The sequence below is a fragment of the Harmonia axyridis genome, chromosome 6 (genome assembly GCF_914767665.1).
Source record: "Harmonia axyridis chromosome 6, icHarAxyr1.1, whole genome shotgun sequence".
Classification (NCBI taxonomy): domain Eukaryota; kingdom Metazoa; phylum Arthropoda; class Insecta; order Coleoptera; family Coccinellidae; genus Harmonia; species Harmonia axyridis.
The window spans coordinates 1,272,572-1,290,227 of NC_059506.1; the positions used below are offsets into that span (position 1 = coordinate 1,272,572).

At 32.2% G+C, this 17,656-nt stretch overlaps 1 protein-coding gene and 1 pseudogene across 1 annotated transcript; one reads left to right on the plus strand and one right to left on the minus strand.

Annotated features, from left to right (window-relative positions):
- LOC123682279 (UPF0472 protein C16orf72 homolog) lies at positions 1 to 12,376 on the minus strand. The gene is made up of 4 exons (XM_045620828.1): positions 12,014 to 12,376; positions 8,933 to 9,010; positions 7,768 to 7,957; positions 1 to 1,268 (listed from the first exon to the last, which is right to left on the minus strand). Exons 1-4 carry the CDS (start codon positions 12,192 to 12,194, stop codon positions 1,022 to 1,024), a joined length of 696 nt encoding a protein of 231 aa, XP_045476784.1. The 5' UTR covers positions 12,195 to 12,376; the 3' UTR covers positions 1 to 1,021.
- Positions 12,377 to 17,557: 5,181 nt separating this feature from the next.
- LOC123683519 lies at positions 17,558 to 17,656 on the plus strand (annotated as a pseudogene).

Genomic DNA, 17,656 nt, shown 5'->3' on the forward strand with positions numbered 1-17,656 from the left:
TAATTTGTATAAATCTTTATTTACATAATGGAATTTTTTCTTGAAAATTTTTTTATTCCATTTCAGATTTTTACATTTGGTTTTACCATTCTATTTAAAGTTTAATTTAACTTTATTTTAAAAGTAACTGTCTCTTAATAAAGCCGTTTCCTTCAATAAATCCCGTTGAGATTTTTCGCAGAAATCTCTTTCAAATAGTTAAATTTTAAATATTCTAGGACCTGCCATTTAAATTGGAACAAACCATGAATGTGTTTTTAGATTTGGTTGAACCGTTCTATTTAAGATTCAATTCAACATTAATTTTAAAATTAATTCTGTTAATAACACCTTTTCCTTCGATATATCTCCGAGATTGTACACAATAATCTCTCTCAAATAGTAACCTTTCCTGACTTTCAAATTGAAACAGACCTAGAATGAGAAAATAATATGAATATTATAATATATATTTCTTTTGTGTGAATATTGCTTTTAATTCTGTCGAATTATACTTATTTCTTTTAATACTTATTAAAAGAATTTTACGGGGTATTTCCTTTATTTTTAAAAATATTCAAATTTTTTTGTGGAAATTTAACAATATTCAGATTTCAAAAGAAAAGGCATCATTGTATTTTCGCGATTGAACTTATTACCGAAGATAAAACTTATATATATATATATATATTACTCGAATATTATCTTTGGTAATAAGTTCTTAATTTAAATTTTAATAAATAATGAAATATACCTGAGACAAAACTAAGATTTTTATCCAAAACAAAAAATATACAATTGCCTCATAAGATACTTCAAGAACAACTAGCTGGTACAATTATTTAACAAAGTAAATTAAAATATAAAGCACAATAAAATATTCATGTATCATGAATAATCGAATACCAGCTGTATCATCTTAAATTCCGTTCTGATTCTTCAATATCAGTATCGTACAGGTATATAGAATTCGATTCGCTTTATATACATGAAAATTCTCAATAGGTAGTGATCACATCGGAAACTGGGAAATTTTTCCACTTCACATGAACCGCGGTTTTTTTTGCTGTGTAGGACTGTCCATTGTAACATCGGAGGGACTGGCTGGTCTCTTGCAATGACGAGCCATTTCACCTTGTATGAATGAGCATAAATCTGAGGTAGTTCTCTTACTTAGAGGGGCCCTAAAAAGAGCTTCTCGAAAAGTATGAAGATCGGTATCTAAACCTAAAGAAGCTGGTGGTGACACTCCTGGAGGCGGAGATATATTTCGTGGTCTGGGAGATAACCTGCAAAGATAAAGCTCAATTATTTTTGCGCTCTTGTTCCCAAGTGGCTATCATTCTGACAAAGTAAGAGTTCTGCTGTGTCGTCTACCTATAAAAATTGATAATTCATCAAGAACTTAAAAAAAAAGATCTGGATTTTTTAAATTTCCAGAGAAATTTTGAGGTTGAATCCACAAATCTGGAAAGGTAACAACGTTTTTGCCATCGTATTCCTCAAAGCATCTAGAATTGTTATGATGAAAATCTTCTACACATAAACTACTGAGCATATTTAAAGAAGAGAGTACTCATGAAGAAACAAATAACAAGAAAAAATATTTTTTTTTTATTTAAAAGATGCAAACAAAAATTGAATTATTAGTATATTTCAACAAATTAAATGTCCAAAAGTTTCCCCATGATTAGCAATGAACAGTGCATCCCATTTTGGGTGAGACAGCCAGGTTTCTCGCTTGTTATTTAAGATAGAGCCTTGCGGTTTTCACGTTCCTGTCCTACTTTTTCGTGAAACTCAAGTTGGTCTAATCAGATTTTTCATAACTGTTTCCGTTCAAGAGATACAGGGTGATTTTGGAAATTGATACTTTTCGGACCCCTTCTTTATCTCCGAAGTTATTAGAAATAATGCTGAGGTAAAAACTACGTCTGAATCAGAATTCTGCGTAGAATCCAGTGGCGTACTCAATTTTTTTTTCGGGTTATGGTTTTGAAGATTCAACACAAACCTATATTTTTTTTAATGAAACACCCTATATATCATTACTTCGTTGAATTCGTAATTTTTTTCCCTCCAAAATGATGTATGATACTATGTAGGTAGGATGTTCAGAAATGTTAAAAAAACACTAAAACATCAAATAATGATGATTTTTTCGTTAATTGCCAATGGATTTCCCCTATTAAAAAACAATCAATTGGATTATTTTCATGTTTGATTTTTATTCATAGTAGAGTAAGCAAACAAAGATAATACACTCATCACTAACATGAAAAACAAAACGTAGGTACCTACCTAAAAGCAAAAATAAATAATACAAAAATTCATTAACATTGCATAATATCTTATAGATTAAACTGTTCAAATTGCTGTCCATTTTGTCTTATACATAATTGACAAAAATTTTCTATACGCCTGAGTGCATTTAATATTATAAAATATTGTAAATCCTGGAAAACTGCCTCTATTGATGCACGAAGTTCTTCGGGACTGTTGTGTCTTTTACTGTAGTATAATCTGTATAATATATCTATTAGGGAAAATGGACAGCAATTTGAACAGTTTAATCTATAAGATATTATGCAATGTTAATGAATTTTTGTATTATTTATTTGTTGCTATTAGGTAGGTACCTACGTTTTGTTTTTCATGTTAGTGATGAGTGTATTATCTTTGTTTGCTTACTCTACTATGAATAAAAATCAAACATGAAAATAATCCAATTGATTGTTTTTTAATAGGGGAAATCCATTGGCAATCAACGAAAAAATCATCATTATTTGATGTTTTAGTGTTTTTTTAACATTTCTGAACATCCTACCTACATAGTATCATACATCATTTTGAAGGGAAAAAAATAACGAATTCAACGAAGTAATGATATATAGGGTGTTTCATTAAAAAAAATATAGGTTTGTGTTGAATCTTCAAAACCATAACCCGAAAAAAAAATTTGAGTACGCCACTGGATTCTACGCAGAATTCTGATTCAGACGTAGTTTTTACCTCAGAATTATTTCTAATAACTTCGGAGATAAAGGAGGTGTCCGAAAAGTATCAATTTCCAAAATCACCCTGTATCTCTTGAACGGAAACAGTTATGAAAAATCTGATTAGACCAACTTGAGTTTCACGAAAAAGTAGGACAGGGACGTGAGAAAAGCAAGGCTCTATCTTAAATAACAAGCGAGAAACCTGGCTGTCTCACCCAAAATGGGATGCACTGAACAGTTCTATCCTCTGTTCTAATTTTCAGACATCAGTTAATGAGAAAAAATAATAAGAAATAAATAAATAAGAATCGATAATACTGGAGAAATTTGCCTGAAATTACAAACAATCTAAAATTCAGAATTATGTACCAATGCATCTGTTTGCACTGGTAACAATTCCAAAATTCGGCATGTGATGAGATTTGATTATTCGGTTCATGCAGTTGAAAAAAAATCAGGAAACAAACTAGTTTTTATTTTTAAATATGTTCGTACGGACATACAAATGATTCCATGAGACTGTGAAGTACTTCATCATGACCATCTTAAGCATGAAATACTTGTATCTCCAGAGAAATTCATTATATGGAAAAGTAAGAGACAAAATGTTTTTAGGTTTTTGAGAAGATTAATATTCTGCAAAGAAAAATATATATTCCCTATTCAAAAAAATCTACTTGACCTTAAAATCAAAATCCAAGGTCTTATTGGATGTTCCCCCTGAAAACTAATAATGAAACTTTTTTAACCCAGGCTCACCCAATGTGTTTTTTCTATGTATCTTTTAAAATGGATCACCCTCCATAACGACCTATTACAATGCATGTTAGGATAATGGGTCTATCGCATCTAGTATCCAATTCACAATAAAAAAATTATCGAATCCTTACGGGATATCAAAAATCATTAATATTATAGGCTCCGGTGAAATCATTTCATTATGCTACCTGAAATTTCTATCGCAAAAATAATTTTGGAATGTGATCATAACCTCAATTCACTTTGCACTACACTAGCCTGTATAGTACTAGATAAATAATTTGGAATTTGAACAGAAATTAGTTTAGAAATGAAAATTGATGTCGAGTTGAATGTCAATTTTCTAGTTTATTTTCTAGAGCCCTAAGTATCCTCAAATTTTTGTTTCTTTCTATTGTTTCCTTGATCTTTTCGGTATTATTTCTTCCCCTTATCAAGTTTCTGGTTTCCTGTTTCAGCTTGTTTTTTTTTGGGTGGGGCTGTTGAGCATATTTTCTTAGTTGCTGTTAATATTGTTTCTCTCATTCTTTTCCCCAACTCATTTGCATCCATTTTATCTAAGTTCTCCATGGATGTTAGTTTTCCCTGAAGTTCCTCCTGATATTTTTCTCTGTTGTTTTTGAGTTCATCCATGGTTGGAAATCTCTTAGGTGTTAACAACTTCCTTCTCTCCATCTTTGTGTCGATTTCTACCTTTGCCCTCACCATTCTATGGTCGCTTCCCATGTTAAATCTGTTGACCACTGACACATCCTTGATAATCACTTGTTATCGGATATCACAAAGTCAATTTCATTTTTATATCTTCCGTCTGGACTTATCCATGTCCACCGTCTGTTATTTGGTTTCTCGAAAAAAGTATTCATGAAATATAAATTTTCCTGTTGTAAATAGTTAATCAATCTATCTCCTCTTTCAAACTTCCTAGACCAAAATTTCCTCTGTTGGGGATATTGTTGATGTTGTTATTTTCCACTTTGGCATTGAAGTCACCTATAACTACTTTGAAATGTGATCTTTCCGCTTTCGCCATTGAAATGTCTTCATACATCCTCTCAACTTCCTCGTCATCTGAGTTGGTGGTAGGAGCGTATACTTGGATGATTTGCAGTGTGTACCTGTCGGATATTTGTACTACTATATATATTACTCTGTCTGATATTACTACAGTCTTTGTTGTTCTGAAAGAACATATGACCCGAATGTAGAATTGTACATTTTTCTTCTGACAGTCTTGTTTCGCTCAAGCCTAGGATGTCCAAACTAAGATGTCTAAAATACTGGTATGTTCACCAATTAGATTTTGTTTAAAATAATTCTGGCGAGTAGTGACTCAGGCAGGCATGGGTCCCTTTTTTCCTTTTCTTCCGTAAGGTGGCGCTATACAAAGAATTGACCAATCGACGGCATCATTTCTAAATTTTCATTTGTTCAGGCTAATATCGTTATCATTGTTGGCTCGATCTCAAAAAGGCATTGACAGAAAGACAACGATGCGGAAATCAAGTGAAAAGAGACCAATACCATTAAAATCCAAGAAGGGTGGAACCTTCAAAAGCCCCCACTTTAATCTTAAGGTTTTTCAAGGGTAAGTAAGCACACCAGTGATTTATATATCTTAATCTAAACTAAAGGCGATGCGAAAAGGCCACAGAGTAATAAAAACATTGAGATACTCTACCCTCTATAATAGTACAGGATGTCCCAAATTCGAAGCTCACTCAAAGCACCTCAAAAACTATAAGACCTAGAGAAACTTTTCAAGGACACCCGAGCTCTACTTTCGAAATAATTTTCAGAGATATAGAACAAAGTTGATGTTTCTTAAATGAGCCACCCTATATTTTTTAATGTATTTTTTAGCCACAGATTTGTCGAAAAATATCGCGTTATCGGTTTTCAAAAATGTCATCCGTTTCAAAGATATTGAGTTATTCGACTCATTGTTTGATGTGACACCTTATATGTATATAAATATTTTTTATCCATTTCGAGATAATAATAATAATATTTTTTCAGCACTTGGCTAGTACAAAAATGGAAAATTAACATAATTAATTCATTTTGTGTTCATTGTATAATTGTAATCCAATCATATAGGGATCTCTCAATCAATAATTAATTATAAACTTGATCTTGACAAATAAATAAATAACTAATTAAATGGTAATACCCTAAATATGACTGGATTACAATAATACGATAAACAAAAAAAAAATTAAATCTCGAAATAAACGAAAAATATTTATAAATAGGATGTCCCATCACAAAAATTAAGTGAAAAACTCATTATGTATTTTGTTGCAGAATAAAAGCCTTTATTATTATTAGACTTTTGCCTATACGCGTAGGATTTCTCCTCGCCGTCGGCTTCTCACTCCTCGCTAAGAGGAACATTCACTCAATCCCAGATATTTAAAATATCAGAAGGGTAGAGCTCGGTCTTGTCTGGTCCTTGTGGTCCCCCTGGTTCTCGTCGAACTTCTGGTCCTCTTACACGCGATCCTTGGACGTGTCCTTTGCTTCCTAGGAATTTTCTCACCGTCCTTGCAGTACCTAAAAGAACAGCTTTTTGCATTATATTACATATATAGTCACTAAGTCCCAGTTGCTTGATATTCCTCTTCAGATTTTTGGGTACTATTCCTGTTGTTGAGATGATAATTGGAATAGTTCTCGTTCCACACTGGCGCTCTGAAATTCGAGGTCCCCGTATTTTGAAATTTTTTCGACCTCTTTTTGACGCATGTTGTTGTTATTGGGTATTGCTACGTCGATGAGTATAGCTGCCTTTTGGTGTTTATCAACAAGCAGTATATCTGGCCTGTTTTATCAGTCAAAACTGTACGATCCCAGTACAGTTTATAGCGTTCGTTTTCCAGGATGGTTTCCGGTCGGTACTTGTAGTATGGCACTTTTTCAGAATAAATTAGTGTTAATTTGGTTGCCATTTCTTGGTGTAGTATCTTTCCTACTGCATCGTGTCTCTCTTTATATTCATTCCCTGCAAACATTTGACATCCTTCCGTGATATGTTGGATTGTCTCATTCGTTGGAAACCCATAACGGCATCGATCGTCAGTAATAGTTCGATCCTTTATGATATGCTTGCAGTAATTTCTAGTTGAGATCACTTGATCTTGGATGGCTGAAAGAAAACCTTCCGTTTCTGCACCTGATGTGAGCCAATAGTTCGACGCTTCAATGTCGACATGATCCTGGTTCACCTCGTTGAAATGTCATCCATGTAGGGGCTTTTCTCTCCATCTTTGCAGTTTTTCTTGGATTGTCTGGTGGTTGTATGAAAATTGCTCCTTGTGAAGTTGTAAAGGTGTTGATTCGTCTGCTTCACACAGTACTTTGTAGACCTCTGACGTGCCTGATTTGTCTTTGAAGTATGTTCGTAGGCATTATTATTATTATGATCGTCGAAACTGATGACATTTTTGAAAAACCGGTAACAGGATGCTTGTCAACAAATCTGCGGTCTGAAAACTTCATCGAAAAATATAGGGTGTCCCATTTAAAAACAAAAACTCTCCTTTATCTCTCTAAAATGGCAATTAATTTCTTGATATTTTATGGGTACCATAAAAATTTCTGAAAAAAACTTTTTGAAATTTTTCGAATACCTCCAACAGAAACCAAGATATAACAAAATATTTGAAACGGTCATTTTTCAGAAATGCCCTGTAACTTGATAACGAATCAAGATATCTATGATCTGCTTTCTAATACCTCATTATTTCGAAAGAGATTGGGGTCCTTGAAGATTTTTCTCTAAGTCTTAGAGTTCTCAAGATACTTTCAGTGAATTTGGAATATGGACATCTTGTTCATTCAGCTGTAAAGCCAATTATAGTCTGTCTTTGTTGCTAAGTTCAAAGTGAATAAGTAAAGATTTCTGATTCAGAAATAAAAATGAAATGGCATCTCTATGTATATAATACTCTGACGTAGGGGGTTATGAAAGGATTTAGGTTATTTAATCATTTTTATCCAAATTCAATAAACACATCATTACACTCACCTATGATGTGAATGGTGATGAAAATGGTTCTGTCTTGGAGGTGGTGGTTTACCAGATAAGTACGCTAAAAGGTCTTCTCTTCGTATCAATCTCCTTTTTCTCTTTACCCAATTCAATAGTTCTGTATTTCTTTTTTGATGGCCTAATTGTTTAGCTATTTCATTAGATCTTTTCAAGCTTTCACATGATTCTGAAAAGGAATAAATTATTTTGATAAAAATTCATGTATAATTATATACATCTGTTTACGATCAGAATGATCACATTCGCAATATTATTTTTTTCAATTCAGATAGAAATATCAGATATTTCATAAAAGAATGAAAATCGAGTGGCAAAAATGGATAATATCACCACATCAAGTCTAGGCAATCTGTTTTCTTATCCATCTTTGCTGCGGTAATCACATTAACATTAAAAGAAATCATTTCTGATGTCCTTTTAAAATAATGGTATGGTTAAAAAACACACTTCATCATTACTATATCCACAAACAATTAATCTATCAATTGAAAATACATTTCACTGTCATATATAAAAGAAAATCTCAAACAAATAACATTATTCATATTTAAAGAAATACCTATCTAAATTTTAAAACTTCAAACAAGAAAACGACAATTTATCCATAAAATATATCGAGGAAATCATCCCCAAGAACAAAAAAAAAAGTACATATGTTAAATTGTTATCTTGTGAAAATAAGTAAAAAAACATATAAAAAATTCTTATACCAACGTGAAACAACATTCCACAAATGCCAGTTGTCTATCACAGGCAGAACATGATTTTGACCATAATTTCAGAGTCCCACACGATATTGCAAAATATTGAACCTATTAGGGGAGGTAATAAAGAAAATACAACAAAAACCGCATTTCGTTCAACGACCAAACAGACCTGAACGGATAACCATTATCCAAAAACTTTTTGTATGAAACCCTGGACATTTCAAATATTCACCCTTTTACCGTTCTCTATATATTAAAGGAAATTGATATAATTTGAAATATTTGTAAAGATAATCACCTGAAGAAGTCAACATATAGTCGAATAATATTGTTAAATAAATTAGACAAAAATTAAGTAATTTTACTTTTAATCAATATTACCTACCAGATGTAAAGCCTCATCGAAATTGACCAAAGTAAATCGAATTTCTCACCTTTATACAGAGAAGTAACTGAACTAGCTGCCATCTGAAATTGTAACCATAAGGCTCCCGGATCTCCTGCATAACGATCTGAAAAATAATTTGATGATTACCAATGCAAGAAAAAAACCTGCTTCATTCAATATTAATATATACTGCTCCATTGCCATGGCTATTCTGGAATATAATTATTTTATGAGGAACCCCACAACTAAAAATATGTTTTGTCTTTAGTTTTTTCCAGAAAATAACTTACTCTGGAGATAAAAAGTATTTCATGCTTATTATGGTCTTGGTAAAGTAGTTCTCAAACAGAATCATTTGTTTTTGTATTCCATAAGAACATATTCAAAAAAATTATAAATAGAAAATAAGCTCATTCAAATAGTAATAAAACTTATTTCTACAATGCTTTCATTGTGGTTTGTGAGATTTTCATGATTTCAAAGTATTTATTTGGATGCCTTTCAATAAAAATATATCAGCTCATTCTGTAAACAAATACACAAACAAATCACTACACCTATACTGGGAGACAGAATTTTTGCTGAGGTTTGTATCTAAAGTCTGGTATATACGTTAAAATGTATGATGCCCCGTTTACATTTCCTTTGCTAATACTGAGATTTTATCTATACTTGCTTTATTGTTTGAAGTTTTTGTATTGCTCTATCTCAAAAGAATGAATACATATTTGTTATACATTGACTTTGTTTTTAGGTTTATTTTCTATTTCTCATTTAGACTTCAATTGGTGCTAAGATTTGGCATATGATATTGTGTATATATATTTAGAAGCATCAATCACTCATTATTGATCCCTGTAACTGTGATATCTTTTATAAAATAATAATAATAAAAAAATTTTTCTGTAAAATATACATATATAAATAATTGCAAAATGTGCTAACAACCTGAATGCGCTGTTCTATGTAACTCTGGATTCATTGTAGACATAAATTATCAGAAAGAGTCCAATAGTCATCAATTCAAACTGATGAAAAAAATAAGAAACCTTCATAAATTCATTCCACGAAAGAAAAAAAGGACACAAATATGAAAATGACACCATAAATTGGAAAAACTGTATTCATTTTTCAATGAGAAGGAATCATCCTCTGTATGGTCTTTGCTCTCTGTCAAGATCTAAAAATCCTTCTTATATTTTTTCTAAACCTGATGAATGGTACTGTTGATCATCCTTAACTGTGACAGAGTTTCAATGTTTATGCTCCCAAAATTCAATACTTCCAGCACATTCGCCTTTTATTAGACCAATTATAGTAAAAACATTTTTTGGAACAGTGTAACAGTACTTGTATGATCATTTTTAACAACAATATATGAATCAAGGATATCCGGATAACAAGGAAAGAAAACAATGAAATTTACAAAAACTAACCTAAACAAAACAATTATTAATGCACAATGTGTAAGAGCATTAAAAAATTAAATTCCTTCTAAGAAATTACAAAAGAATGTATGAATTATAAAGATTTCTAGACGAAAAAGTATACATCATTACTAAAAAATTTATCAAATAGTGAATTATGTTGATTTAGATATTCAATGTATTAACCATTTACTCAGTTCACTGATTTTTTGCCTGTCAGATAGCCTAGTGAGTAGTCTTTATTTATTGTTGAGACGTGTTGTGGCCAAAATGAATAGTTTTCAGAATTCCTTGCATTTCATGCCTTATTTGGGGGACGATCTGCTCAGATGTGTCCAAATTTTTTTAATAATTTCATTGAGATTGAAATAAGGTGTAGTTTGATTTGAAAAAAGTTTGCATACATCTCATCATTCTCCCCCTGCCACCCTGTATATATCAAATAGTGAAGGTTTTGGCACAATGATGTCATTATTTTGATATTGAAGGAAATGTAAAGAACATACAATTCATAATAAACCACCAGATCTCCATGAGTCCCACCTGTTTTAGAAGGTATTTACTGCATATAACTTATAACCTCTTATTGCTGAGGAAACAATTTTCATCCTGTTCACTAATAAGCTTGCAGTTATGTCCTCTCAAATGGTTAGTCTTCAACAAAAATAGTTCCGACATATCAGCTTCAAAATATCTTCTCATAGTGAATGTAGCCGTCGAAACCCTTCTCGACTAACAATCGGATAAGGTATAATATATCATTACCGTAAGATGATTGTGATAAACAGGTCTCAGAATCCTTTATATATTTTGAATAATATCATTTATATTTATAAATTTATAGATAAATGAGCTGTTTCGATCATGTCCTACAATCAAATCTGTCCTCACAAAAGTACGAGGCAAAATAAAATAGGAAACATAAGAAAAAACACAGGAATTAAAAAAGAATAGTTGGGAATAATCTCAAATATCAAAAGAAAGAATATTTGAAGATTCACATTCAGGTCTTTACAATCAATAAGCATCGTGTTGATATATAAAATTATACAATATATAAAATTGGAAATACACCAATATGACAACATTTTTCAAGGTAGAACTTGTCAATATTGTACCAACAAAGAAAGATCATAAATATATTCCACACCAATTAATTATATTTTGGTTGAAATTTTAATTTTTGGGTAGGAATTTCAATAAATAATATTTTAAACATAACCACACTTCTTACAGAAGAACATTTAAGTTGCTCCTGATATATTCAAATTTCACAAGGAAAATCACATTCAGGTGTCTATGAGAGTATATAATCAAAAAAGTTATCTTTGATGATAAAAATTGAAGAGAGCAAATTCAGCCATAAAATTATCTGCAAAATTAATAACAATTTTACTGATAATTTGAAATCCACAGTTTAAATAATAATTAATATTGCAGGTTTCATTAGGTCAATGTATCAATGTCTAAGCAAATGCAAATAGGAATGACAATGACTATAAACATATAAATAAAATATTCATTCTGGAAAAATGATGTCATAAAATAGAACCATAAAAAGTATGGATAGGCACAAATTTAGAAGTTCTGATTTTTCTTCTATTCTGACAAATGAATCGATTAAAAACGAATATCTGAATAAAATGTCGTAATGACAAAGAAAATTAAACATCACATAAAGTTCCTAGCGAATATCTTACCTCGATATAACTGGGCTATATGTGTGGCTGATTCCTGAAAACCATTCCATATTTTAGTAGTGGAATTATCAGATTCTGCATTCAGAGATTGTTCATAATCTGGTTGTCCCTCGATTGATTCTACACATTGTTGTTCCCAGCCGTTGAGCCAATTATTGTCCTCGTGATCATCTGGGTTCATTTTATCACTCTTCGTTACGAAGGAGAACACATTTATATTTTCAATTTTGAAAATAAGTACTGAAATAATTAATTATCGTACACAAACACACCTTAAAAACACTAAAAAATCATCAACTACCACTAGTTCACTAACCAAATTCCTATATATAAAGTTTTCAGACTGACAGATGCTTCATTCCTCTGTGTTCTTAACAATGAAACGATAAAAATACCTCGCAATGAACTACACGTTGGCCTCACGTAACAATGGAGAAGTTTTCAATATCATACAATATCAATATTTTTGTCAATGAATGTAGGTAGTCATAATTATTCTCATAAAATACAAATAAGTTTTGAAACGTGTCTACACTTTAGATTTTCTAAATACTTACTGCATTATTAGGTAAAATTATTCCTTTCGGTGCATATTAGACAAGTTCACATATGTTATTCAACTTGTTATTATAATAAAATATATTGGTATTTATATTCTTCAATATGTATATATGTTATTATTCTTCAATATATAAAATGTTCACTGTACAGGGTGGGCAAATAAGCGAGGTAAGCGGCTATATCTCAGGATCCACTCATCGTAGAGACTTGCGGTAAAAATTTTTACCACTAAAGTGTACAAGAGAACACACTGGAAATTGTTTTGAAGTTCATACCTCTACCGCCAGGGGGCGTAATAGCTACCGTCGAATAGAAAAATGAATTTTACTCGAAAATGTTTCATATGAAGTTGAAGAAAAAATATCATCACTGTAATTCTTGGAAAATTCTCTATCATTTTGAATTGTCACTTTCGATTTTACGACATCAAATGAGGGTAGGTGAAAGGGAGAAATATGACTGATTGAAACGCCTCTAACTTCAGTTTGACTCAACATTTTTGAGCAAATTAGATCTCGTCTGAAAGATACTATCTTATTGATTGAGGACAAAATATAGTCATAATAAATTTGTTTTTGCTGCTTGCGATAGGGGGCGCTAAGTTAGAAGTTCATTGTTTTGTTCATTTCACTCCGAAATTTCAAATGTAATGATAGGATTTTCTCAACAAAAACAGAAATTCCATCAAATTTGCATGAAAAAACCTGAAGGTTGCAAAGCGATAATTTCAGGCGTTCTGAAGTTATGGCCGAAAGAAGATATTCTTCAACTGATGCACTGCGAAAAACCAACTTGTCTCCTTAAGTTCTGACAGAAACAGAAATCCCATCAAATTTGTATGAAAAAACCAGAAGGTCGCAAAGCGATAGCTTCAGGCGTTCTAGAGTTATGGCCGAAAGAAGACAGAATTTAGTTTTTCAGTGCATCGGTTGAAGAATTTTTTTTTTCGGTCATAACTCCAGAACGCCTGAAGCTATCGCTTTGCGACTTTTTGGTTTTTTCATACAAATTTGATGGGATTTCTGTTTCTGTAAGAACTTAAAACACAATTTGACTTTTCGCAGTGCATCAGTTGAAGAATATCTTCTTTCGGCCATAACTTCAGAACGCATGGAATTATCGCTTTGCGACCTTCAGGTGTTTTCATGAAAATTTGGTGGAATTTCTGTTTCTGTTAAGAAAATCCTATCATTACATTTGAAATTTCGGAGTGAAATGAATAAAACAATGAACTTCTAACTTAGCGCTCCCTATCGAAAGCAGCAAAAACAAATTTATCATGACTATATTTTGTCCTCAATCAACAGGATAGTATCTTTCAGACGAGATCTAATTTGCTCAAAAATGTTGAGTCAAACTGAAGTTAGAGGCGTTTCAATCAGTCATATTTCTCCCTTTCACCTACCCTCATTTGATGTCGTGAAATCGAAAGTGACAATTCAAAATGATAGAGAATTTTCCAAGAATTACAATGATGATATTTTTTCTTCAACTTCATATGAAACATTTTCGAGTAAAATTCATTTTTCTACTCGACGGTAGCTATTACGCCCCCTAGCGGTAGAGGTATGAACTTCAAAACAATTTTCAGTGTGTTCTCTTGTACACTTTAGTAGTAAATTTTTTTACTGCAAGTCTCTACGATGAGTGGATCCTGAGATATAGCCGCTTACCTCGCTTATTTGCCCACCCTGTACATGTGGTATATTCAAGCGTTCATTTTATTTACTTTACCTTGGGTTGACCAGTGATAAAAATGAGAATTCTGAGAAAAATTTTTTTCCTATCCCTACCTGCAGAAGGTCATAAAGCAGGGGCAGTTGTAACGACATCCACAGTGGGATTCAGAAGAGGCTAAATGGCTAAAAGCTAGCAGACCGAAGATTCCCGAAGGACCAGTGGCGTCAGAAAAAATATTATTTTGGAAATACGCTCTATTAGTGATAACGTCACACTCCGCCATTTTAGTTCTCCTGTCAGTGTTTGGAATCCAAACAAACAAATTGTCATTCAAATTAGTACGTTGTCGTCGAAGAAATTGGCTTATTTTGATGCATAAGATTATTTGAGGAACTATTTTACTATTAATTGATAAACAGAAAGCACGAAATTAATGCCAGTAAGTTCAAACTTGAAGTTCAACTTATAAACACGGCTTTTTACAAAATCTGGGTAATGATACAGGATTCAAACTTACTGGTACTAACCTTGTTCTTTCTGTCTATCAATTAATACTGAAATCTTTCCTCAAATACTCTTATTTATGAAAATAAGCCAATTCCTTCAACGACACCGTACTAATTTTTTTTTTTTTATAAGAGTTCATTCATCAGCAATCAGAATACATTCTATGAGCTAATTTTAAGAAAAATAAAATAAAACATGTCGTGAAGATATTCTCCCCATTGGGAGAATCTCTCAGTAGTCCATCAGGTCAGTTGGCCATTTCCTTTGCAGTCTTCTTGTTTCGTTGACTTGTGTTAAAGGTTGTAAAAGGATATTTGTGTGTACTTCCAGTTTAGACTGATATTTACTACTTCTTGTTTTTATGACATCCTGAACAGGGGGTATTTTCACATCTTCATGAAGTGTTTGATTAGTAACATACCATGGTGCGTTGGCTATCATACGCAGTATCTTAGACTGGCACCTTTGGATGATAGCTATATTTGACTTGCTCGCGCATCCCCAAATTTCAATTCCGTACGTCCAAATTGGAGTTATAATTGTTTTATATAAAAGAATTTTATTTTCTAGAGACAGTTTTGACTTTCTCCCTATAAGCCAATAGATTTCCTTGATTTTGAGTTCAACTTGTTTCCTTTTCTTTTTGATGTGCTCTTTCCAAGTAAGTCTGGTATCTAAGTGGAAACCTAGATACTTGGCCGTTTCTGCTTCTGGTATTGCTTTGCCATTCAGGTGAATTGGTGGGCATCCTTCTTTCCTCAAAGTGAAGTCTACCTTTTTTGATTTTATTTCATTCATTTTGATTTTCCATTTGCTGGCCCAAGATTCTACCATATTAAGATGTTCTTGTACAAGTTTTGTTGCCGTTGTGGGATCTTCATGGCATGCCATTATGGTTGTACCGTCTGCAAAAGTTCCAGTTGTTGTGTTGTTAGTTGTTGGCAGATCAGAAGTGTACAGAAGATAGAGGATTGGACCCAATACACTTCCCTGAGGAACCCCGGCTTTAATTGGGTAATTTTGAGATGTTTCCTCGCCTATTTTTGTCCTGAATTCTCGATCCGTAAGATATGATTTCAAAATGCTGAAATACTTTAGAGGAAAAGTAGTTTTGATTTTATACAGTAACCCAGCATGCCCCCGTACTAATTTGAATGTCAATTTATTTGTTTGGATTCCGAACACTGACAGGAAAACCAAAAATGGCGGTGTGTGACGTCACACTAATAGAGCGTATTGCAGAAACCCTGGGTTGAATACATTTTCCTATTTAAATTTGGGATTGGCACACAGAGAGAAATTATATGAGGATGGTCTTTATGTAAACAAATCTCCCCCTCAAAAACAAAATTGTTAGGTCCGACTGGCCCTATCGATTTTTCAAAATCTTTTCTACCCGAAAAAGATCGGTTTACTTTCCTATGTGATACCGTGGATACAGTTATGTGGTCTCCAAAAGAGCAATTTGCGTATGAATGAACAAGAACTCAAAAGGTCCTCATTTCAAGTCAATGCTTTCCTCATTTTTTTACTTCTTCAAGGTTGAATCACTTGAATAGTTTGTCCCTATACACAACATAGGTTCCTGCTTTGTTTTTGACACGAAAAGTGCTACTTTCCCGCACTAGTGAATGAATATTACAAGTATATGAGGAAGTTATATGTCGCATTTCTCTTTCATAAGTGAATTTAGATTTTTTTTTATTTTATGACCTTATTCAAACGTTAGTATCGGGCTTATTCCAAATGGCACACCACTTAGTTTATTCTTTTATGAGGTAGCTAATTTTATAATCTTCCAAAAATTCTCTAGCAAGTACCTAATAAGAACATGAAATATGGGGTGTGCTAAGTGCTAGTTATTTGGAATAATTCCCATATTAACTTTTTGAATAAATCATCCAGAGAGTTCTAAATGATTATCAAAAATTCAGTACTTACCTCCGTTCTTCCAGTATTCACTGCCAAAATCTAATTTAAATAAATTAATTCATTTTGGAGTAATTTTGTTTTCCAAAGACTCTTCAATTTAAGAAAAATCGAAATATCTCAAAAACTATAAGTTTTGAGCAAACTTTGGGTTCATTTATTCCATACAATCTAAAAATTCAATAAAAAAAGATGTTCCATATAAAAAAATTTATACTTAATTAATACCTTCACCATGTGTATTTCTAAACAATTCGAGAATGGAGGTCTGATCAAGCCTAATGATAGTGTATCGAAAAAAAATCGAAATTTTCAGCGCTTAACCGTGAGTGTAGCGTCAATGATGGAACACGCCGTATACTTCTAGTTTCGTTTTAAAAATTGTCTGAACTGTACCATAAGTAACAATAATGTTATTTGGAGGTGTCAAGTTTGATCGACCATTTGAAAATATCAAATATTTGTTTTATCACTCCAACCAATAAAATAGAATGCCTCTAATTGATTACGATTCCTTCAATATCTTTGGATGTCACTATAATATAATATTGTAATTCAAGTCATCAGCATAAAAATATGTTTCTATTGGAGCTTCACTATTGGCTATAAGCCTTATACAAAATTTTCAGCTATTAGTCAAATTAGCAAAATGGCATAAGCGATACAAACTTCTGTAAGATTATTTTAACCACTGTGAAAATCTCAAAACATCCTTGAACTGAAATAACAAAGCAGATTGCTGAATGATATAGATGTCGCTCATAGTCCACGCAAGTTTAAGCAGTTGTACCAATACATAGCTCTACAGTGACATACAGAATGGCCCATTTTAAAAGATCCACTGAAATAACTCTTTGGGAAAAACCTAAGATCATACTTCACAGGATCATTTCTGTAGTATATCACTGAGTGAGTATTAGAGTTTCATTATTGTTATTACGATTAGCGTCTTAGTTACTTAGTAGT

Bases quoted from the DNA above. Each gene is read 5' to 3' on its own strand.
- LOC123682279 (XM_045620828.1), bottom strand. From the start codon at position 12,194: ATGAACCCAGATGATCACGAGGACAATAATTGGCTCAACGGCTGGGAA. The intron at 9,011-12,013 runs GTAAGATATTCG...ATTATTTTTCAG, and splicing joins TATAGCCCAGTTATATCGAG to ATCGTTATGCAGGAGATCCG. The intron at 1,269-7,767 runs GTGAGTGTAATG...TTATCTTTGCAG, and splicing joins CATCACCATTCACATCATAG to GTTATCTCCCAGACCACGAA.